General features: G+C 37.3%; 2 protein-coding genes across 3 annotated transcripts in view; one reads left to right on the top strand and one right to left on the bottom strand.

Moving 5' to 3' along the window:
- The window catches only part of zbtb20 (zinc finger and BTB domain containing 20), a 42,474-nt gene extending 28,205 nt beyond the window's left edge, over positions 1-14,269 (top strand). For both annotated transcript variants that reach the window (XM_023342444.1, XM_023342445.1), the window contains exon 4: positions 1,508-14,269. In XM_023342444.1, coding sequence (XP_023198212.1) covers positions 1,508-2,043 — 536 coding nt within the window. In that variant the 3' untranslated portion in view covers positions 2,044-14,269. The remainder of the gene's footprint in view (positions 1-1,507) is intronic.
- A 4,252-nt stretch (positions 14,270-18,521) lies between these two features.
- Positions 18,522-21,617, bottom strand: LOC102232717 (ADP/ATP translocase 3). The gene is made up of 4 exons (XM_005802917.2): positions 21,400-21,617; positions 20,106-20,592; positions 19,870-20,010; positions 18,522-19,758 (listed from the first exon to the last, which is right to left on the bottom strand). The coding sequence occupies exons 1-4, from the start codon at positions 21,508-21,510 to the stop codon at positions 19,601-19,603; spliced, it is 897 nt and encodes a 298-aa protein (XP_005802974.1). The 5' UTR covers positions 21,511-21,617; the 3' UTR covers positions 18,522-19,600.
- Between the last annotated feature and the right edge of the window lie 2,435 nt (positions 21,618-24,052).

The raw sequence follows: 24,052 nt of genomic DNA, 5'->3' as shown, positions 1-24,052 counted from the left end.
CTGTCATCTGTTATCGGGATGATTTTTTTTACAGACAGAAAGACTAAATGTTTGAGGTTTTTAAGGATTAAGACAAGTCAAACTGAAAATCAGCCAATTCACCAGACGATTTATCTATTCATTTTACAGAGAGAACATTATTTTTAACCTTTATAAAATGGTGGTGTTGTTTAAAGGTGGCAGAAAAAAATCTAAACAATTTTTGATCATAGTTGACTTAGAGAGTTCTTTAGTGAAAGTAAGAGATTGACTCCTCATAAGCTTTCCACAGAAAGCCACTTCAAGAAATTCAAAACTATCCCTTTAAAACAAAATATGAAAACTCAGAAACAAACTGTATGAATATCTTACCATCTGCACCAGTCAAACTACTTTGATTAAATAATAAAATTGTAAGTATTTAGCACATAAACTGAATGACTGATTAAACTGCCTTATAAAATAATGCTTATATGGTCACACCTGAAAAGTGTCTTTATCATTTCTGCTTGACTTTACAGTGTCAGTAGAGTTCTTTATTTAATCAACGTCAACGTCATCAATTTGATACTTGGGAAACCATCATCACAAAGGAAAAGATTCAAATATCATATAATTAGATGGTCCCATAAAAAAAGCCTTTTCAAACAACCATTATTATTCATTACAGTCCATTTCCTGTCCAGAAGCACTCGCTTTGGAGGCTACTGACAGAGCAGCATACAGAAGAGATAATAAATCATGGATCGATCACTCAACAAGATTAAATCTGAATAATGTATGGCATCCAAGGATTAATTATGTTTACAAATTTTGTGAAAAAGAGGTTTTCTATTAGGTAAAACCCTGTGTGTTTTTAAATTGAAGCTTTCCCCACATTTTCTGCAGCAAGCAGCACGTAGTGGAATAAAAACTTAAAACAAAGCCAGCTCAGGTTTACTTCTAGCTTAAGGTGGTTCTGTACACAATCCTGCAACATATTCCATGTATAGAGACTGCTGGCAGCATTTCAGGAGAATTAAGGGTCAAAAAATTGACTTGACTCTCTTCCAAATCACTTATTTGCTCATTTTTTTGTCTTCAATAGTTTGCTATATGCTTTTAGAAAGCTTGATATACACCCCACCCTATGAGGATGCTGAAATCCTTCATTAAAAATGACCGCACCACACAGATTTTGACATTTCAGTCAAAGCCCTCATCAAGTTGGCTGTTTACACGATGAACAGATGGAGCTAAATTAGCTTTAGAAACGAAGATGGGAATAGAATGGGGAGGTTAAGATTTGCACGGTTTTCCCAGGAGTGATGCAAATAGTACTTTTTTTTTCTTCTAAAAGTAAAGCATAATTTTAGCATTAAATATGGAGTACATTTAGACACATGGCAACAGAATAACACTAAAGCATGTTCAGATGTGCTTGTTCAGACACTGCAAATGAGTACTCCTCTCTAATGTGCAAACCTTATTGTTTCTGGAGGTGGGGGATTTCAATCTCTTAATGCGTTTGTGTTGTGTGCACATCCAGGTGAGAAGCCTCATCAGTGCAGCATCTGCTGGCGCTCGTTCTCCCTGAAGGATTACTTAATTAAACATATGGTGACACACACAGGGGTGCGCGCCTACCAGTGCAGCATCTGCAACAAGCGTTTCACCCAGAAGAGCTCGCTGAACGTCCACATGCGGCTGCACCGTGGAGAGAAGTCCTATGAGTGCTACATCTGCAAGAAGAAGTTCTCACACAAGACCCTGCTGGAGCGCCACATGGCCCTGCACAGCAACGCCAGTGCCATCACGGGGCTGTCTGTTAGTGTGGGCACCCCGGGCCCGGTCTCCATCCCGATGCCGATAGCCGTTCCCGAGCCCGGAGCCGGAGTTGTGGCCCTCGCCATGCCAGTGAGCGGCGGCGCCGGAGTAGGGGCCGGGGTTGGAACGGGAGTGGGTGTAGCTTCTGAAGCAAGCTGCCAAGAAGGGACCACCTACGTGTGCTCCGTCTGCCCTGCCAAGTTCGACCAAATGGAGCTCTTCAATGACCACATGCGAATGCATGTCTCCGATGGATAAGTACAAATTAAAAAAAAAGAAACTTATTTCTGAAAGAATGACAAATACAATGGCACTAGATTTTCCTTTTCTTATTTTGAGGTATGAAGAGTAATGAGTATAGACACTGGCACATTAAGTTTCCCCAAAAAAAAGTTTTCTTTTTTTTTTTTTCCTGTTATTCTAAAAGAAAAAAAGATGGTGGCCTTAAGGCTCAGTGGTTTGATATTGATCTACTGGATGGATCCAAACTACGGGCCTCTAAATGTATGCTTTCCTAAAATACTGATTTATGTGTTGAACACTACCGAAAGGCCTACGAAAGAAACACATACACACAAACACACCTTTAGTCTAGATATGTCTGAATGACTTTAAATGAGCAAATATGTTTGAATGTTTGTGATTTTTGCATATAAGTCTGTCTCTTTATTTGTCCAAGTTTGTGCGTGTCAGCGTGGGCGTGTGTGTGTGTGTCTGTGTGTGTGTGTGTATGTGTATTGCTATGACACATGAATCATGGCAGTTGTGAATCCATATTGACCAGTTTGGAAACATAGATGTCCAAGCTTACTGTGGTATAATTTTAAACAACGATAACAATAAAAGACAAAAACTGAAGAAAAAAAAAACCTGGGGTTGGGCTACATATTCCCTCTAAAAATACTGAGAGTCACAAGATTGCCTTCTTATATCAAATAAAAAAGGAGAGTACTTAATTTGACACTGGGTTTTATTTATTCCTGTTTTATTAAGGGATTATAATGCAGCTGTTGTCAAGGTACCAATAATTTAATTATTTTACTTAATTGTAACCTCCCGTCCAAAGCGATGGGGAAAGTGATTATTTCTCACCTGTTTTATGATTATTGTCCATGAATTTTGACGGTCAAGATAACGTTTACTAAATTTTTGTGTGCTGATGAGACAGTATTTGAGCAAAAATATGTTTCCTTTTATTTTCCTGGAGTTTAGAGTTTATCTCATTTGCATACACTGCCTTTTTAATATCCTAAGACTGTTAAGGCTACTCAGATTTCTTCCACTGCAAAACATACGAAAAAATGGAAGAGTCTTCTGCTGACGGTTGTGTGTGTGTTTTTTAGCCTTTTTCACAGTTAAGGCAGGCTGGAATATGGGACTAAACTCTCTCCTTCATCATTGCTGCTCCTCAACCTGCACCCGACTGTTATGGGATATAGATTTAGAGAAAAACAAAAAAAAGGATTTGTCACTTCAACTATTGTTGTTATTGAGTAGCCTGTTTGGGTTTAATCTCATAATTGAATTACAGTTTCGCGGGGAGGGGGTCGGCCGGTTGCTGATTGGATCGGTGTTGTGAAAGATGGCGCAAATTAATTTAGAGTCGGACTAAAAAGCAAAATAATTGCCGCCCTGAACCTAGAACGCCTGTGTAACCTGTTCATTACGATTGCGGAGCTATTTCAGCAGGTGGGAGCTGAGTGCATTACTCTTCGTGCATTCTCTCTCTCTCTCTCTTTTTCTCTTTCTCTCGCTCGTCGAAGGCTCAAATGGCATGCAACGTTTTGAAAGGAAATACAGTCTGAAAGCAAAACAAGTAGCTCCCATCAATCGATAGCACGCTGTTTCATGATATACCACAAGCTGCAGATGGACTGTGTGGAAAAACAACATACATTCCCAATTTTCTCAAACACCAAGACACAGCATGTGTAGAGTAGATGTGAAAGCTTGTGTGTTCATGTTGTCTCATTCATGCATTGCGCTACTTAAGGTTTATTACAGATATTTTTAAAATTCTTTTACATTTATTTTATATCCAAAATAGGTCTCTCACACACACATGTGTTTATATATATATATATATACACGCACACACACACCCCCACACACACAGAAAAACACATGCACACGTGCAACTGCCTGCAACTGCAACCTGAAGGATTTGCTTCTTTAAAAGCGAGCAAAAACTTTCGGTAGTTGTACGATAAAGCGAGTAACTAACTGCATTCAGGGAAGTCTTCAAAAGACCTCCTGTCAGTTCAGAAAAAAAGTGCTATTTTGCACATTTTCTTAAAATGCCTGTGCTTAATATTTAATCGTTTTCCTTAAATGAACTTTCTTTTATTCAATTTCAAAGGAAAAAAAATCTTCTTTTTTTTTTATCTTGATAAGTGGACTGCATTATTTTCTTGCATATATGTTGCACTGCTTAAACCAATAAGTGCACTACTGTTAACAGAGATATAGTTTTAGAAAAGAGATTTTTTTTTCTTTTCTTTTTTTTTTAAGAGTTCACATGAATAGTGGTGTTTCAACTTTTGTTCATTTAGTAAACTTCTCAATTCTCGGCTTTTGTTATGGCTTGCTGTTACCTTCAGTATATTCTCGTGCCGTGTTAATGCAAGCATTTATTTTATTTAACCATTGTGTGTGCTCATCTATGTTTAAACCTTTGAAATATTCTATCGTGTCAGTTCCCTATAAGAATTTATTTGATTTCTTTTTCTTTCTTTTTTTTTAGAAACAGTGCAGAAATTTCCTATGAGAACATCCAAGCCAAACATCATTAACAGTGAAACAACGACAGTAATAATAAAGAACCTCTCGTCCAAGTCTGTTGGCGGAAGTAATATTATATTATTAATAATAGATTTATAATATGTGTGTATGTGTGTAAATGACGTGTGTGTGTGTCCTGGAAAAAAAACAAACAACAACTTTCTGTTGTGATGGAGTGCAGCTTCTTTGATATCAGTCCGTCACTAGTGCACAGTCGTGTCTCTTTACTTCGGTGTTCGTGTGTCAGTGAGCGTCTGTGTGCGGTAAATAGCCTAATCAAATTGTTGATAAGTGGAATATCTCAACTGTAGGGCTTCCTTTGCAATATGCAGCGCAGGTACTATAAGAAAACAGCTCTCCAAACCTTTTGGGCTAATAAGGCACCTATAACAATTCCTTAGCTTAGGCCAGCTGGCACGCATCCTGCTCCAGCTTCTTTTAGCTTGATGAAAGAAAAAAATACTTGTGAGAACAGATCTTTGAAAGTGTGTGGTTGGTCCTCAGTAAAATTTGCATGTTATTGAACATTTGATTGGGCCTGTCTCTATGGTGTGCATAAAAAAAAAGCCTATGAAGTGTATGGTTCCTATTCGTAGCTGTTGTTGCCTAGTTGGCAATATTGCTGCATGCTAGTGCTACATTTGTCTCTACACAACACGTGGAGGGTTAAATCTCATGCCTTAACAGACAATGCACTAAATAGAAATATGTAAGCAACTGCCGAGGTCTCTTTCCAACAGTATCGCCACTCTTATGGCACAACGCAGCTCGTGATGTTCGTCGTCTGTTCAAGTTCCAAACACTGCCAAACTAACATCATCACTTTTTCCAACGAAAAGAAAAAAAAAAGAAAACAAAAAAAGGAAGAAAGAAAGGCAGAGACAGAGAGTCAAACTGTTTTGGTGTAGTGGGTGTGTTTCGGTGATCCAACATTCCTTCATGGCACCTAAATTTTTACGTACGTGTTTTTATGTGAACACCTATATCAAATGCACTATTGACTGTAGCTAGATGAGTACAACCAGCCTTGTGGTATCATTGGTCTAAATAGTAGTAGCTTGGTGTTGGTTTTTGAAATGTTTGGTTTCACAATTACACTATGAGTTCTTTCTTGATCACTTATATTTAATTCTTTTCTTATTTTGTTTTTGGAATAACAAAAGTAGCCAATCTTCATGTGACCTGGGTGAGGGCTAGAACTTGTCCCATTGCTGGTTGATTTCTTGTATCATAAGGTGTTTGATAGGAGACTAGGTTTGGAAAGGAAGGAACCTTTTTGCTCCAGTGTGTCATGATGTGCTATAGCATACGCCCCATTTCCCCTTCCCCTTGTTGCATTAGCATCACGTGTCCTTCACTGTCCATAGTTATATATTCCTTAGATTACTTCGGCTAATTGTGGTGGTGCTTAATTCTTCTCTCGGTTGCAAAAAGAGTTAACTTTTAGTGCTTTGCGAAAGTTGTCGTGCCCTTTAAACCTTTTCACATTTCCTCACATTACTACCACAAACTGCAACAAAATTTTCTGGGATTTTAGGATAGACCAACAGATGGTAGTGCGTGACTGGGTAGTGAAGAAATAAATTATACATGGTTTTCAAATTCTTTCATAAATAAAAATCTGTGAGTGTTGTGTGTGTGTGTTAGGGTTTGGTATTTATTGCATCTTTAACCATTTTAGAGACATTTTTTAACCATCATTTTGTCTTGATAACGGAAAACTCTAATAATTGCAAACTCCAAAAACTTAATAGTTTGTTACCTTTTTATCACCGTTGGTTCCTTGAGAGCATCAGTAAAAATCTGTTTATTTATAAGTATGAATACAAGTAATTATTGATACAACTGCCTTAATTAATGCCGTAGTGTAAGAAAGTTGTCTGATAATGGGTAAGTTTTATTCTTAAGAGAGATTTGTAGCAGTTTTTCTAGGAAGTAGCAAACAGTAATGGTCATAAAATCTATTGCCAAAAAATAGAGGTAAAATTGAAAATCAATATTTACATACTTTTTATTGTCATTTTTGTAAAATTTTCCAAAGGAGTTTCTGTCCATATTGCCTGTCCTTAGTGTGCAGGTACATCCGGCTCCATTAAGTCGATGTTTTGTTGAACAACTGGGAATGAAATTTAGTGTAATCTTTGTTGCAAAATAGCTGAAAGCACTCATAGGATTACTCTCCCTGGTTCAGCTACATGTGGACAATCCACTGATTCTCAATTTAATTTAGATTATGACTTTGACTGGTCCAGTTCAAAACACAAATATGCTTTAATATAAACAATTCGGTTGAAGCTTAGATTATGTTTTTACTCTCATTGTCCAAAACCTCTGGATTTGGCTGGATTTTTAAGGCGTCGCTGTAATGAATAAAAGGTCATGTGACATTTATTTTCTTCTGCTTCACAATACTACACTACCTTGTGTTGGCCTATCAAATAAAATTCCACAAAAAAACCCATAAAGGTTTGTCAGTTTAATGTGTGAAAATCCATTCAGGGTAAAGGGCAATAAATACTTAGCAAGGCATTTTAAAAGTTGTTGCAACATTATCCTGAAAGTTATTCCTCGTTTCCTCAATCGTGCTTCTTATAGTTGTAGGTCTAGACCTTTCTGTTCGCGACACGCTCGCATATTCTCCAGAACGAAAAAAAGAAAAACATGTTGAAAAATAGATGATAGCCTTGAGCCTGCAGCCGTTTGTGTTGTGTTTGAAATATATTCCTGTTTGTTTTTGTTTATATTAGCGTAGAGACACGGGGTCTACAGTACATTGTTGTCCTTCTTGCAGTAAGTTTAAAATTTCACTGTTGAAGTCGATTATTTCAGAACTCTTCCTGCTTCTCTGGTGGTCATTGTGGTGTTGTTCATAGCATTTTGCGTGGCTGAATTAAAGGAGTAGTCTGCTTTTTTTTTTTCCTACCGTGTACTTATATATCCATGTATGCTTCGCATTGAGGTGAAAGATGCATCGTTTCAAGCGTAGAACAGGGTCATTTTAGTCTGAAAAGCATGGGTCCGTCTCTCAGTCTGTCTTCACACGTTTTAAAGTCAGATTCTATTTTTATCCAGGCAAGTCACACAATTCAAAGTAGACTACAAGACGCACCACTCACACAGTAATAAACTGCATTTTGTCCTTCCAATGCATATAAGAGTAAAATGGCTACAAATATGCTATATATATTTTGAGTATCCATCTCCATGCAGAAAGAGAATACGTTTTCAGATAGTTTGATAAAAAAAAAAAAAACAAATCCTAACTGCAGCTAGAGTATTACTGTACTTTGTGGAATATAGGGAGTATGCCTAACAAGTGCCTACCAGAACATGCAGCAACTATACAGAATATTCATAGTTTTTCTCTCCTGCGTTGCACAAATACAGTATATACGCTATTAAGAATATACTATTTATACTAGTACAGCTGAAAACCTAGTGCTTGTGAGTGCAGCAAATGAGAACCCTTTAAAAAAAAAAAATACCTGAAATGTTTTATTCATATACAGTAAAAGCTACATCTGCGAGTTTTTGTTTCCTTCGTGTGTTATGTTCATACCATCTGGAGGATTTGAAGATTTAAAACGCAGTCATGCTCATTTAATTAAATAGTAGTAGGGTTTGATTTTAGCTCAAAAGCTCAGCTTAGTTATTTCTCTCTTTTGTACGGAAGGCTGCTTAATTTTTTTTCTTCTTCTTCTTCAGTTTACAGTATTTGCCATTTGCAAACAAGCCATATACTGGAATGTACTGTACGAGTGGGGAGACCGGGCAGTGGTGCTATGTGAGCAGCAGGGGGAGACACGGGAGCTGGACGGAGGAACGTTTACACACCTGCCCGTCACGGCGACATGAAATCCAGGTTTAATCCCTGGATATTTCATATCTCCCTGTTGGTAAATAATGCCATTTTGCAAGATTATAACAGCGTCTACGAGCACAGCAGTCGCTGCTTAAACTCGTACTTTCTTGTTAATGAATGTGATGGTTTGCAATCTGTTGGAGCTGGAAAGCTGCTTGTAGTCCTTTAGTTGGTTTCAAAGTCCAGAGCTTTGATAACAAGGCACCTACACATGCAAACCAAAGCCCAAGTTCCTCACAGGGATCCTTTAGGTTTTATTGTAACTTGCAGCCTTGTTTATGTGTAACTGGGAGTTATAAGGGCCTAGCAATGAGCACTGTAGATAATTTATATATATTAAAAAAAAGATAATTTGTACTGTATGCTTGATTGGCACAATTTTAGAATTTGGAGATGAGAATTTTAAGGTTTTGGCTTTGGGTAAACACATTTTTGCGTGCACAGCAGCCTCTTAACTGGCTCCGATGAGCAACATGAAAACAAAACTGAAAGAAAAATAAAACACAAATCAAGTTACAAAACTGAGCTTCTGCAAGATGAAAAGGTTTTGGGATGGCTTATTATTCTGTCCCCTGTGGACTAATTACCCAGTTTTCTCTCCAACCTTCTCCAACTTGGTTGTCATGCCAATTTCCGGAAGGGGTGCACTTTTAAATTGTACCATTATTCTTAAATTAGAAGTGAGAAACGGGAACAGAAAAAAAAAGAATTAAACAGATTTAAAATGAAAACTTTGTATGAACCAAACGAGAAGCTCGTGATTGCTTCCATTTTAAATCTTTAAATCCTCCACAATGCGTCTTTGTGAAGTAAATAGGAGAAAACAGCTATGATTAAAGACACGGTTCATAATTTTTGAAGTGAACTTCTGCTGCAAATTAAACACAATATCACACCTGCATGAGATTACTCCTGTAGGTCTTTGTTTAATAGAAATCCGGATTAGTTTTTCCTGAAGTTAAAGCTAACGGCTGGTCAGAGTGGATAAAATTATATTTTAACTCCCTTAAAACTCCAATTTTAAGAACATTGTAATGGTTTATAAGACCATTAATAACACAGGAATTGGGGACTGGAGGTGATGCCCTGACAATGTCTTCCTATGTAAACAGAGATACATGAAATGTATCTGTTTTGAGTAACCATTTGCTATTAAGGTAAATTTTATTTTTTTTTTATTGTTTGAGGGCATAAGTGGATGCTTTACTTTTTTGTCAGGCAGAGAACTAGATTTTTTTTGTCTCAGTATATGTTTTACAAAGGAAGAAACATTGCATCCTCCTCCCATCTCCCTTATAAATAACCATTGGTTTCTTTGAAAATAACCTCCCAATCTGCAAACATGATGACTCCATGATATATTTGAGCTTTAAGATAATAAAAGTTCCCTTTGGTCTTGGCCCTTCTTGGTCTTGCCATAAAATTCAGCTTCCAGCTCCAGCTAATCCGGATTTATTGTAAATGAAGGCGCCAACGGAGTCACTGCAGGTTAGATATTAACTGTTTGTTACCAGAGCGTCACTCCAGCACTCTGAACTGTCCATTTAACAAGAAACACACGTAGTTTCATAGCATATAGGCAATGTTATATAGGTAGTCCCTGTCATCTATCTAACCGTTACTTCTCAGAAACAGTGTCTGTTCAGGTTTTACAGATATCCAGATTCTGTTTTGACTTTAAGCTTTACAAACACAGTGAAACAGCAGATTATAAAGTATAAGACAGCGATACTAAGCTATAACTAAATCTACTTTCTATTCACTATATGAACATGCAGTTATTAGGCTACCCCTGTTTTCATCAGACGTCGTCCTTCGATGACCACGGTGGATCACCCCTCTCCTTTAACAGAGCACAAACTCTTTTTCTTTTCTTCTTTTTTTTAAACTTTTCTTTGTCACAGTGATTTGGGGACTCAGCTGTGTTTTAGCCTCTGAAGACTCGACTCTTGAGGCTTTTTTTTTTTTTTTTTTGTCTTTTCAGTCACTGTGGCCTTTTTATGACTTAGTTCAGCTGGATGAGACAATTAAGTTTTGAAGTGTGCAGCAGCGTAACTAAAAACATACATTCCTGTCTTCAGTCCAGCACATTCCAACTTCAAGTCTGGCATTTGTTTCCCACTTTTAAACCACCTGATATCAAATCAGCTCTTTAACGGCAAATCTGTTCCATACTCCCAAGAATATAGTTTCAAATAACGCTTGAGTAAAATTTGCATTTCCCTTACTTTAAAAAAAAAAAAACACCAAAAAAAAAACATCTGATCCGTTATTCAAATTCTTCGTAAGATCTCATAACCTCTTAAGCTCTGAGCACAGCTTATTCTTGTGCGGACTGGTTTTATAGGCAGCACGCACTGTTCTATTGCTCTGTTTCTCTTGGATGTGTGGATCACGTTTTTATCGTGCAGACACACGAGTTTAAAGAAGAAAAAAAAAAAAATCAACCCAAAATACAAATAGAGAAGTCGAGATCTTTGACGTTGCTGCTGCTGTCTCAGCCAATACGCCAGGCTTGGATTAGAGATTTCTAGCACGATTCTGAAAGTTTGTGGTAATTTGCAAAATATTAGGAGATACTTAAAAAAAAAACTGTACAATTTTCTGTTTTCACAAACCAAAGAAGGGTTAGGATAACTTCAGTTTTTGAAGAAATTCCTTTTTTTTTATGTGAGTAGGGTTCCTGCAATCAAGCTCGATTGCTTAAGTTTTCTTTTATGTTTTCTTATAGTTTTTCTTCTCTTGGCAGGGTGCTTGTGAAACTGCGTGTACGCTTTGTCACTTGATTGGTTGTTTATAGTTTTGTGGATTATGTTAATTGCCTATCGTAGACCAAAATAGACTATCCTTTTTTGTTTTGTTTTGTTTTTTTTTAAATGAGAAATGCAACAAAACATAAAAAATGAATCCGACACAGTAGCTGTGATGTAAACTTATGGCATGTTGAAACATGTATCAGATTGTAAATGTTGCATCGTTGCTCGGGCAAAACGTGATTTTCAATAACTGTTGGTTTTCTTCACACACACACACACACACACACACACACGCCCGCACACATTTTGCAAACTATTGTACACTTCTTTTCTTCTCCTTCATATGGGATTACTTTAGATTACTTTGTCCGATTGTTTTTTTTAATGTGTTTTCTGTGCTTTTGTAATAAGATTTCTTTTAAAAAGGCTGTCCCTAAAATACTAATCTGACAGTGTGGATTAGAATAGATTCAACCATTTATACTTGAGATGGACCAAGATGTTAATTTTGCACATATTAGTAGGTTGTTTATTTAAGCCAAAAAAAAAAAAAAGAAGAAGTAATCACTCACATCTTTCAATCTGAGCAGTTCAAAAAACCCAAATTTAGTCAAGGTTAAAAAGAAATCATCACCTGACAATATGTGAACAAAAAAAAAAAAAAAGAACTACACTGAAACCAAATTCAGCGATGGATTTAACCATCACAATGCAATCCAAATATGTGATTAGATACCATTTTTTTATAACGAATTTTTATAAAAAAATAAATAAATAACACACATCGTCTGTGAGATGAATGTAAAAACATTTGGGGAATTTCGGTATTTGACCACAGACAATAATTCATCACTGTAAAAGTCTGCTGTATGCTTCCTTATCCTGTGGTTTCAAAATAGGAACATTCAATTACTGTACTTCATTTCGTGTTGTACACCTGGGCCGAAGATTTCAACGACAAAAAGAAACAAACATTTATAAACCCTAAATTTCATGTTCCCAAATAACAAAAAAAAAGCTTAAATTGATTTTCTTTTCACTTTTTTATGAGGCTTTTTGCTGCCATATCATGTATGTAGATGCTTTTGTAAACATGCACTTAAGTTAAACTATGAGATGTGCATTGAAATATATGTATATTTTGTTTAGGCTCTTTTTTTTTTTTTTTGCGTGATATATCATTATTTCCCTACAAATTCTTTCTCGGATACAATTCTGAACTTGGCAGAAGTGGAGCTGTTGTAGTAAAGGTAGTTTAACATCGAAAACTAAGCAACCCTGAAATATATGCTGCAGTAATGTGTTTTAACTTTGTCTTTTCTTTTTTTTTCTTTTTTTGATAATTTATGCTCCAAGTTGGTTTGTATTTTATTATTATTATTATATTATTATTGATGTTATGAAACAAGCTTGTTTGAAATGTGTTGACTGCTGTTGAAATAGGAGATAAAGTTTTTTTTTTTTGTTTTGTTTTTTTTTTTTTTGGTTTTTTTAAATGTATGTTCAAGGACGTTTTTATATGATTTGTCAAACACTGGACTGGAGTGAATTTTCCAACATTTCCAAGCTGAGAGATGTATTTGACAGACTTAACTGCACAGATAACACCCGCGAGCGTAGATTTGAGCCGTCAGACCAAGCTCTTCCTCCCAGCTTCGTGTGTGGGAGCACGAATGACATGATCCTTAAAAACAAACAAAAAAAAAAACCCAGGATCATAAAAGATGTTGAGTTAGTGCTGGTTAGTTGATGGGTATATAAAAAAAAAAAACAGGAAATATTTCCAAATTGTTGCATGGTAAAGACTGGTGACCGGTTTTTGTTCTGTTTTTTCTGAAAAAAAAAAACAAAGAAAAGAGTCCTCTTTTAGATTTTCAGAGAAAAACATATAAAGGGACGCCACTTCGCACCCAAGCAGTTTTCGCATTCATCTGACCGGTTCCCTCTACGGTAAAGCAGATTGTGAATCATCAGACCAAACACCACTTTTCAAACCAGAAAAGAGATTTGCACTAGACTGATTATTTTTGGTCTTCTTCTATCTAAAAGCAATATAACGAACTCCACACGTTTTTAACCATAGCAACCGTACGGTTGCCACTGTCCCTACGGTGCGAATGCTGATATTTGACCATTTTCTTTTTATATTTGTAGGTACAGAACGTGTCACCCTTTGAAGTGCGCATCCACATCTTGTTTGTAGCAGAGTTTTTGCCTTTTGTCCCCCATAATTTTTAATTTTTCTTTTTAGTTTTCTTGCCTGCCCTCCACCCCCTGAGTATTATTGTCCAGAATCAAGTGGCATTAAAACTGTTGTTTCCTCCTGCGAACGATTTTGGACAAAATACGCAGCATTTACACATAAGAAGCGGGATTCAGGATGTCAAAAGGAAAAGAAATAATTCATGAGTCAGTGTCATTTGTCTGCATCACACAGCCTGCCACATGTTTGAAGAGAAACAAACAAACAAACAAAAAGAAAGAAAGAAAATGCCAAAAGATAAAACCCAGCTATACCCACCGTAGTGCACATTTAAAACACTGGTCACAGAGCTCTCTGCATATTTGGTCACTTTGACTGCTATTTTTTACAAAAATGTAAAAAATAAAAATTGCTTTAATTAAATAATTAAAAATCCAAAAAGTGCTTCTGTAAACACACCGTTATTGGCTCCTCGTCCAGAGAGTCTTTGTCTACCAAACTGTACCATAACGTCATCCTTTTTCAATGAGGTCATTGACAGCAGCCACAACTTTTCAGATATGGTTTCGTTGACGAATACATGTACATTTCTGGAAAAGAAAAAAAAAAAAAAAATCACACAGCAAAACTTTGCCTCTTTTTTTAAAATTTTATTTATTTATCTGGATGTAGTGGCTTTCCTGTTTTTTCCTCTGCTTCGTGGTGTTGTTGAAAGATGTTTGCGGTTTTGTCTAAATCTGCGTGTTAGAGGAAGCATAAGTATGTGCCTTTCTTGTAATCTCCTTGGTGAGTTTGTTTATTATTGAAAAGCTGAAGCCAGCCAATTGTGTTTGCACTACAAACCAAATTGCTTTTTTTTTTTTTTTTTTTATTTGTGATGTAGACTATTTAAGCGAGCTTGTTGCGTCACTTTAACCGTACAGTATGCATGAGGGTGAAATTGGTAAAGTCTAGGGCTAGAGCTCTCGTCTGTTGACCTGTAAAACCAGTGCAGCTTAGAGGATCCTTGTGAATATATCTCGGCTTAGTTTCACGTTTAAGTTTTCACGTCCATCTCCTTAAACAGCAGTTTATTATTATTTTATTTTTTTTCACACTTTCAGCAGTAAAATTAAACAACAAAAACAAGAAAAAGGAAAAAAAAAATCTAATAACATTTACCACGAATACAGCTTTTACTTTCACATGCCACAGTTAGAGTTACAGAAGTTCAGCAAGAAATATTCTTATTTTTTTCAAAATCCATGGGAATGCATGAGTATAAGAGGTCGCCTCAAGACTATTGGTCAAATTAAGGTTTTTTTTTTTTGTTGTTGCTGTTTTATTATATTCAGTAATCTTTTTTCAGTGACATCAGAAAAGACTTATGTGCTTTGTGTCTTACAATTGCACCTTAATCATGCCAGTCCATTGGGGGACAAAACAGCAACAACAGAAAAAAAAAAAAGGCTGGCAGTGTAATATCTCTGATTTTAGCACCTTACTACACAGCATGTTTTCACTTTATGCCAGTTTAGCTATTCTTCCATATGTATGATTTCGAATCTAAACCTAATTTTTCACAGTTATAAATTTTTTTTTAAGGGATGTGCCAAAGTTTAGAGGCGATCTCTCGAGTTGTTATGCTTGTCATTTTCTTATCATCCTTTTATCGGTTTAAGCAACGGTATGTCAAAAACTTTCCTATAACAGTGTGTGGAATCAATTTATCTCAGCAAACAGTATCATTACTTGCCATTTTACAATAAGCCCTGTATTTCACATATATTTACCAGTGATGTGTATTTGTTATTATAAAGAAAATAGCCGTAAAAGCTTCATTATGTTACATAATATTGTGACTTTTTTCGAAAAACTGTGAAGACTTATCTTGCATATACTTTATAAAGAAGTATTAAGCCTTAATACAAAAGACTAAAAAAAGTGTGGAAGAATAAACTGATTGTTGCTAAGTAAGGATGATTTTTGTAAATGTTACCAGCACTTTTTTTGTAATTTTCACTCTCTGAGGTATTGTACAAGTTCAAGCTGTTTGTGAAGTTTGATTATGAAGGAATAAAAACTAGTACTTTCCTGTACTTCACAGAAAGTCTTGTTGTTGTTTTTTATGCACTTCACTTCGTTGCGCTTCCCTCCCTATGACTAAACGCCCATAAATTAAATTAGACTCATAAGTCGTCTCGCAAAAGCGTTCAAGCTTTTCACCTTTTCTCACATTGCACTTACAAATTTAGATGTGTTTTATTGAGCTGTAATGTGACAGACTGAAACACAGCTGCACATAATTGCAACATGAAGGATTTTTTTTGTTTGTTTTTTTCCACAAATGGAAATGTAAAAATTGTGTTATGCTTTTATTTTCGGCCACTAACATAAAATACATCGTAACCGCCTTCCCTCAGTAGTTATGTAATCAGTAAATTAAAGTCAATTTGTTCAGTGTGGAGAAGCTTACAGATGGGTTAGCTTGCAAAACAATATCCAAAGTTGGAAACAGGACGGCGTGTACCCACCAGGACACGACCTGCCACGCAAACTTGACAGGCTGGGCAAGAGGAGCATTAATCTGAAGCAGAAAACAGAGCCATGGTGAAGGTAGGAAAATCTTTTAATAAGACAACTATTACTCACACACTCAACCAATCTAGCTCTCATGAAAGTGGCATGAAAGAAAGCATTTATTGGAACGAAGAGAAACCGGCTTGCAGTTTGTCACATGCCATGTGGAGAAACGGCAAATATGTAGAAGAAGCTCATTTGGTCTTAAAGTCTAACATACAAAATGTATGTAGAGCAGATCTACACTTAATGTCACCGTGGATACAATGTTCTCAACATGAAACACGGTGGTGACAGTATCATCCTGTGGGAATGCTTTGGTTCAGCATGAAGAGGGATAGATGGAAGTCACATATAATGGTATTCGTTAGAGTGGCCCAGTCAAAGTCCAAATTTGAATTGATGCACGGTTTAGATAATACTGAAAGCTCAATCTTACATCTACTTGAGAAACTGTGGTCAGACTGGGAACTCATATTTCACCACCGGAAAGCCTGAACATCAATATAAATACACAGTAAACCTTTTTTTTATTCTGTACCTGTAAGAATTTGGTGAAAACTACATAATTTTTTTTTCCACTTTAAAATTAAGCACTATTATATGTTGTGCAGTCACATAAAATCCTAACAATATTCATTAAAGATTATAGTTACAGCGTGACGAAATGATTAAAAAAGAAGCGTGAATACTTATGCAACACACTGTACATGTTGAGAATCGAGAACTTTTTAAACCAAATACAATATAGAATTTAAATAAACATGCATTTATTCCACGGATTATAGTGGCTTGGTGTAGATGCCAATTACAGTTAAACTACAAACTGGAATGGATCCCAGAATGCAGGAAACACCCAGGACGAGCTGCCAGCTAGTTACAATCCTATGACTAATAAACGCTCATTCTTCACTTCACACCTACGTGTACTTCAACCGTGCAGACTCAAGTGTTTGGACTGTGGGAGGAGACTGATACAGCCGATGGACAAGCTTTACACAGAAACGAACCATGGAGTGGGTGTGAGGCTACGCAGCAAGACACGCAGCTGCTGACAGGCCATGAAGGATTCTCTCAAAGAGGACAAAAAGAGAAATATTTCCTGCTCTAAAGCAATCAAATTTGTGACCTCAACAAGAGTAATATTAGCCGTTATCCATTGTCAGACTAAAACTGTACAGATGGCCTTCGTAAAAGAAGCAGGACAACCCAGTTAAGCGCTGCCATCTGTAGATGATATTCTGTTTCCTGGTATGTTGGTGACAGTCAACAAGCTGAATGTGACCAACACATGATTAACAACTAAAATATGGAATTGTAAACAATAAATAAATCACCATCGATAAAATCACATGAAAAAACAAACAAACAACTGCATACACACTTTAATGCAGAGTTAACTGAGAGCGTCTGTGTTGTGATATTTAATGTGGAACTGCGGTGTTGGATCTCTGCAGCATCAGATAGGACCCTCAGCAGCCTGGGATTCAGCTCTGTGACAGCTGCAGGGCCTTTTCCCCTGATGAACACAGAAAACTGATCGGGTTATAAACAGAGAGCAAGTTAGAGATGCACCACAGGGCTGAACCACCGAGAACTTTATGAACTAATAAAAGATAATTTTGGGAGCAGCTGATGCAGCTTTTTATATTTTGCGCAGAGACGAAGACACATAATAAAGATGCTTTTATGCTCTCAGAGGTAGGATGAGTGGCTCTTTTTGGCAAATGTCAAGATTCCTTCTGTTTTTCTTTCTCTTAGGTTCTTAACCTTTTCACCTTATGAATGGCGCCACCAACAGGTGTGGTTGGAGTGTGGGGGCATAACAGTAATATTGTTTTATGCATTGCTTAAGAACACAAGGACAAGCTTTGATGTAAAACAACTTTTTACTTTCTTTTATAGTTCTTTATGGTACCTATTTTTAAATGTCTGTGGTCAAATATTTAGGTGAAATATTAAAAATATACAATACACAGTCACTTAATATTGCATGATTTAAAGAAAAACTTGTTCTGATTTGTCAAATAAGTGGATTTTTGGTGACATTTCTTGAAAACTTGAGTTTTGTACATCTTTTATTATCTTTTTTGTTGTTTAAAAATTATATTAGGAGGTGCATTTTTTTAATTCCTTTTATCAGATAGAGATCTTACACTTCTATTACAAGCTCACTTTTGAAATAAAATAAACAGTCTATGCACATCCTAATTATTAAAATAGTATTAAAATCATTAGTTTTATATCTCACATCTTACACTTTTTTCTGCCACTCAACTTTCCATTAATATGCTTGGTCAGCTTCATTAGCACGTTTTTAAACCTGGACTTTTTCTTGCCTAACTTCCTTGTAGAAAGTGTGAATGACTGTCTGCTGAACAACTGATAAGTCCGCTCTTCTCCTTGATTGTGCTGGACAGAAAACGGCCTAAACGTTTCTGTAATTAAAATTTTCTACCATTTTTTTAAAAATTTTTTTTACTTCTTAACGTTCTGATTTACTAAAATATAAACACATCCAGCATGAACCCCTAGTGAGCAACATACTTCTTTGGAATTGGACGTGACACAAAAAGGAGCTTGAAGATCAATTTATTTACAACATGAACACGTAAATGATTCCTTTTCCATTCACTTTATTAGCAGCTCTAACAATTCAACTTTCCTCAACCGGTTAGCAAAGTGCGTGTTCATTGGATGTGCGCATCACGCTTTAAAAGAAAACTTAAGACGCCGTTTTCAAGCTTGTCTGAGCTTAAACCGCAGACGTTTTCCTCTTGCTTACCACTGGCGCCACCTGCTGTTAATCAGGCTAAACAACATGCGCTCTCCAAGTCAAACCACTGGAAAATGTTTCTGCCTTTAAAATAAATCTTCAAATATGATTCCCGTTTAGTGCCTAGCGTTTAAATGTCATAAAACCCTTTAGCTTTTACTCCCCAACCTGTCACAATTACTATCCATCACTGTGCAAACACAAAGATTCACTGCTTTAACATTTGGGATTTTTGGCTGATTTAGTCTGAAACATGCAGCTAAATACTGTATTTTGAAAGGTTCTTTTTGAAATTACTTTTCAAATTAGCTAAAAGACAAAAGCCTCAAAATTTGCCACAAGTTAAGCACTTTAGACGGTAGACATGGTAGCAACAGAAAGAAATCGCTCTAAATCTCCCTGTTCTGAAGAAGTCTTGTGCTCTGCAGGAGGTGTGCCGTGTTCAAAAGGAGAACAGGCTTCGGTGTTCTACTCTAGAGGCTCAAGGAGAGATAAGCGCGAGTAAATATAGCAGTCGGGTGTAATCCACTCGGTGCATTTCATTATCCCGCGAGTGTTCATCTCATGCTATGACAGTGGAGGAGACAGTTCACATCAATGGTTAAGGTTGTTCCCCAGGATAGATTTATTCAAGTTGGGACCGTACAAACCTAGTGAATGACACAAGGAGGTATTTATAATTTTCTTTTTATATCTGGAATGACATTGGTAAAGAGGGTGTGGAACGTTTTAAAATCAAAGATGCACAACATACAGCCACCTCTCACAGCTACTTCGTGAGATGCTAGTTGTTCCCATAAATAAGGCAGAATGCAAAGTCCATAGAAATGGAAAGTTAATACATTTAGCCAAATTGGACAGTGACGTGACAACAAGAATTAGATGACTTTCTTCAGCTCATCGTACAACACCAGCACGAAGGCGCCGCCCATGCCTCTGAGCACGTTGGACCAGGCCCCCTTGAAGAAAGCTTTGCCACCCTCGTCACGTGCGATCTTGCGCCAGCAGTCGATGGTTCCACTGTACATGATGTCAGCTGTGGGAGAGAAAACAAATTACATGAAGCCCAAACGACCATTTCTGCATCAGTAGAAATATGTCCACCAGGCTGGACACGCTCTTACAATTACAATTTAAACAGACTCACCTCCTTTACGTCCAGACTGCATCATCATGCGTCTACGGACAGTATCGAAGGGGTATGAGGTCAGGCCAGCAACAGCTGTTACAGTTTGTGCGATCATCCAGCTCACCAATATGTGGGTGTTCTTGGGGTCTGGAAGCATACCTGTAAAGATACAAGCATAGGAAAAAAAAAAATCAAAACCACAACACTAAGACCCTCATCATATGCACCAATTATTCAGCATGAAGTCAACATACCCTTAGCTGTGTCATAGATGCCAAAGTATGCAGCCCTGTAGATGATAATGCCCTGCACAGACACATTGAAGCCCTGGTACAAGCCCTTTATGCCATCTGACTTTGAGATCTTTACCAGACAGTCACCCAGACCCTTGAATTCTCTCTCGGTTCCCGCTTTTCCCACATCAGCCGCCAGACGGGTACGGGCGAAGTCGAGAGGGTACACAAAGCAGAGTGAGGTGGCTCCGGCAGCTCCTCCGGAGGCAAGGTTACCAGCAAAGTACCTCCAGAACTGGGTGCGCTTGTCGACACCATCCAGGAAGATCTTCTTGTACTTGTCTTTAAAGGCAAAGTTGAGGGCTTGGGTGGGGAAATATCTGATGACATTGGCAAGGTTGCCTCTCCAGAAGGACAGGAATCCCTGCTCCTTGGGGATACGGACAACACAGTCCATGATGCCTTTATACTGCTTGTCAGCGGTGATCTGTTTGCTGGCATGCTGGACCTGGGATAACGAAAGGAAAATCATTAGACATCTACTCACCAGCTAGACACATGAAAGTCACAAGGTTCTTCCATTGTGACCTTCTGGCAGGTTAAAGTTGTGAAAGTTGTTAATGGCTTTCTCCACTGCTGCCTCTAATCACTGTCCTCTGGTAATCACTGATAATGACTGCATTGCTTAATCTCGAACTGATTTAGTTGTATAACAAAAGCAACTTGTGAATATTTAAAAAGTGAAACTGTTCTCAATCTTTAAACTTCCGGTTACTTAACAGTGCTAATGGGGAACGGATGTAAAACTAGTTGACCCGGCTTTAAAAACCGCCGCTGGGCCTCCGTACTTTCACCAACCGCTACCTTAGCAACCGCAACGGCTTTTAACAGTAAATAAAAGTGATATAAAACTCGCCTCATATAAATATTACTGTGATAATTGAAATATTATGATTAAAATAAAAATAGGCAGGTATGACAGGATTGTACAGAGTGTACCAATGCCGCTACGAGCGTTTGTCCTTTGTTAGCTAAAGCTAACTACCGGCTAAGGTTAAGGCGCAGCGATGCAGTTAGCAACCGGGCTCGTGTAGGTCATTCTCACTTATGTGATGACCTTAGATCTTTTAACACGTAACTCTTCTGAATTTATTGTATTAAAACATTAACGGCGCGTGTAGGGATTTCGGTAAGCTTGTAGACGAGCAACGCGAACATTTAGCAATACTTCAGGCTGTTCTTCGGTAGGGTGAAACAAGCTACATGGCTAACTCTCAGTGAGCCTCCCGGAAGACGCATTTTTTCTTTTTCTTACCTGAAGGAGAAGCTTCACTCTTTCGATTGGGGCGACGGCTGTTTTGGAAATGGCAGCGGAGATACCGCCAGCCAAGAAATCCTTAGCGAATGAAACAGCTTGTTCACTCATGTTGCGATGTTCTTGATGTGCCTTTCAGGTAACCAGTATTACACGATGTTTCCCAGCTGCCCTTAACGGCTGATGGCCTGCACCGACGAAATGGCCGATTGTGAAGCCGCGTAGCGGATTTATCTAAACAGATAGCTCGCGATACTGCACGGGAACTCGAACAGTAAACTATTGGCCGAGCCTTCAACGTCATGATGGTTTTTACCAATAGAATGTCTATATTTGAATGACGTAGGCTAGCGCGCTGTACTTTTTTTTCCCAGGAAAGTAAATTCACGTGAAGTGACTCACTTGATTTGGACACAGAGCAGGAAGAACCTCAGCGTGGATTCTCTTGTTCTTATCTGGTTTCCGGTTCAGTGTCACCCTGAGAACAAGCTTATCGGACAGATCAAATCTGTATTCAGTGGAAACCATATAAACATTCAAAATGACTTTGATTTTCTTGGTTTTACTTTTCAACAAATTAGAATAGCAGTTATTGAACAATTAAGTTAATTTAGCAAATTATTCAAAAATGAAAAGTCAAACATAAATTATAAAGTGATAATTTTGATGATCCCATATTGAGCTCTATAGAAAAGAAAACCTATATACATGAAAGTGCTCAAAAGGTTTCTGGTAGATGGCTGTGTTGACTGTACTCAATAAAACATAATGGCAGCAGTGGTAGGAGTTTGTCCTGTAATCAGTGGATTGCTGGTTTTATCCCTGTTGTTGTGTCCTTGAGCAAAAATACTCTCTGGGTGCCTATACTTTGGTCCACTACGGTCCATTTACCGTAGTGGACCAACCCCAGCATATGACATGGCCAACTGTGTGTGAAAAGGTCACCTTCCTCCAGACTCTGGGACCATGACTTTTAAATGATATTGAAAAGGAAATAGTTTAACAGAAATTGAGAACTTTGGACTTCCCTTTCTCCTTAACCCAGTTAAGAAGCTTCTGATAGTCAGCAAACATCTGTGTGTCTCTGTCTATATCTTGTGAAAATGCTCTTGAATTTGCTTTGTGAAGGACATTTTGTCCTTCCACATAACTTTTCATAAATATACTTGGATAAACCACTCTGTGACTAGTCATGATATGATAAGTTTATTAAGATGCACTAGTAGCACTAATGCAAGCAATTAACAGTCACAAACAATATGAAAAAAAAATCCCATCTTATTAAGCACACACTTATAGGCATTGCAAATGTGTATAGTCTTCAAATTGTTTGTCAGGGCAGGATGTTATAATATTAACATATTTTTTCAAAAGCGTTCTAAAAAATATTTATAAAAATGGCTGTTGTCCAAAATATTTGCAATTGTGCACACTAGAATCACCTTATGTAATTATGAATGTCTTTTGTTTGACTGTCTTTTTGTTAGTAAGCAACCATAACATTCATCTATCCATCCATAATTTATACCCACTGCAAGTTACAGAGCAAACCTGCTGAATGCAGCATCTTGGGCTGTTGATGAAAAACCTAATGAAAAACATGTAATCTATGCATTTGTCCACCAGGGGGAAGCAAAAGATAACCTGCTTTTAGTGAACCAAAACGATAAGACATCCATCCATTCATGATCCATCCATCCAGGTATAGGTGCAAACTGGTGTGCACGTCCGGACAGATCAACAGTCCATCACATGGCAACTCTGAGACACACAACCTTGCCAGTGCACTCGCATCTAAGGGACATTTAGATTAGCCAATTAGTTTAACTGGTTAAACTAAATGTGCTTTGTGCTGTGCGAGAAAGCCAGAATCCCAGGAGATAACACCACATGCAAGGAGGAAGGAGCCCAACTTATTCAAAGTGGAATACTCTCTCTAAACCAACTACAAAAACTAGCATAGGATTATCCCAACTAAAAAGAAATGATTGCAAAAAACATCTATCAATAATAATCAGGATTTGTTAGACAGCCGTGGACATTTTTCTTTACTGTTAGGGTATTCAAATTTACTACCACTACCAAACTTTGGAACTATGGATTCATGACACAGTATCTGCCAACTTGTAGTTCCTCTTAATAGACAGATGTCAACATATAGTTAAAATCTTACATTTAGCACTTAACAGGATTCAAATCTCACTCTGTATGGAAGAACTCATTTTTAAACGTCTGTGAATCCCTCCTTTTTGTTAGGATCATCAGTGACCAGATTTAACATCTCAAATGTCAAAAAAATGCAAAGGAAAGCCATTTAAAGAAAATCTAAGATGAAACCTGTCTCATATTCCGATATGAATCATGCAAATAAATGTTTGGAAGAACACTACTGCTTCAGATTTGCACATTTTGGACTGCAAGCATTATTCTAACAAAACACCTGCTGTTGAACATAAAACTGTAGTCAGCATGAGAAAAGACCATGTCGCACCAAACATTGCATTTCTTGCTGAGATGTGCAGAATATATTTTACAAATCAGAATGTGTTTGGACAACGTGACACTGAGTGAGCATGAGCCTAAATATTCGGTGGACTGAAGTTTCTCCCACTAGTTCAAAGAAGATTTGAGTCATTTTTTCATCAATGTACAT

The sequence above is a fragment of the Xiphophorus maculatus genome, chromosome 11, assembly GCF_002775205.1.
Source record: "Xiphophorus maculatus strain JP 163 A chromosome 11, X_maculatus-5.0-male, whole genome shotgun sequence".
In the NCBI taxonomy this organism is placed as follows: domain Eukaryota; kingdom Metazoa; phylum Chordata; class Actinopteri; order Cyprinodontiformes; family Poeciliidae; genus Xiphophorus; species Xiphophorus maculatus.
The sequence above is the reverse complement of the archived record's forward strand: the minus strand, read 5'-3'. Positions and strand labels throughout refer to the sequence as shown.

Excerpts from the sequence above, each read along its gene's own strand:
- LOC102232717 (XM_005802917.2), bottom strand. The coding sequence starts at position 21,510 with ATGAGTGAACAAGCTGTTTCATTCGCTAAGGATTTCTTGGCTGGCGGT. Across the intron at positions 20,593-21,399 it reads GAGTGAAGCTTCTCCTTCAG|GTCCAGCATGCCAGCAAACA; the intron begins GTAAGAAAAAGA and ends TCGTTATCCCAG. Across the intron at positions 20,011-20,105 it reads CATCTATGACACAGCTAAGG|GTATGCTTCCAGACCCCAAG; the intron begins GTATGTTGACTT and ends GTATCTTTACAG.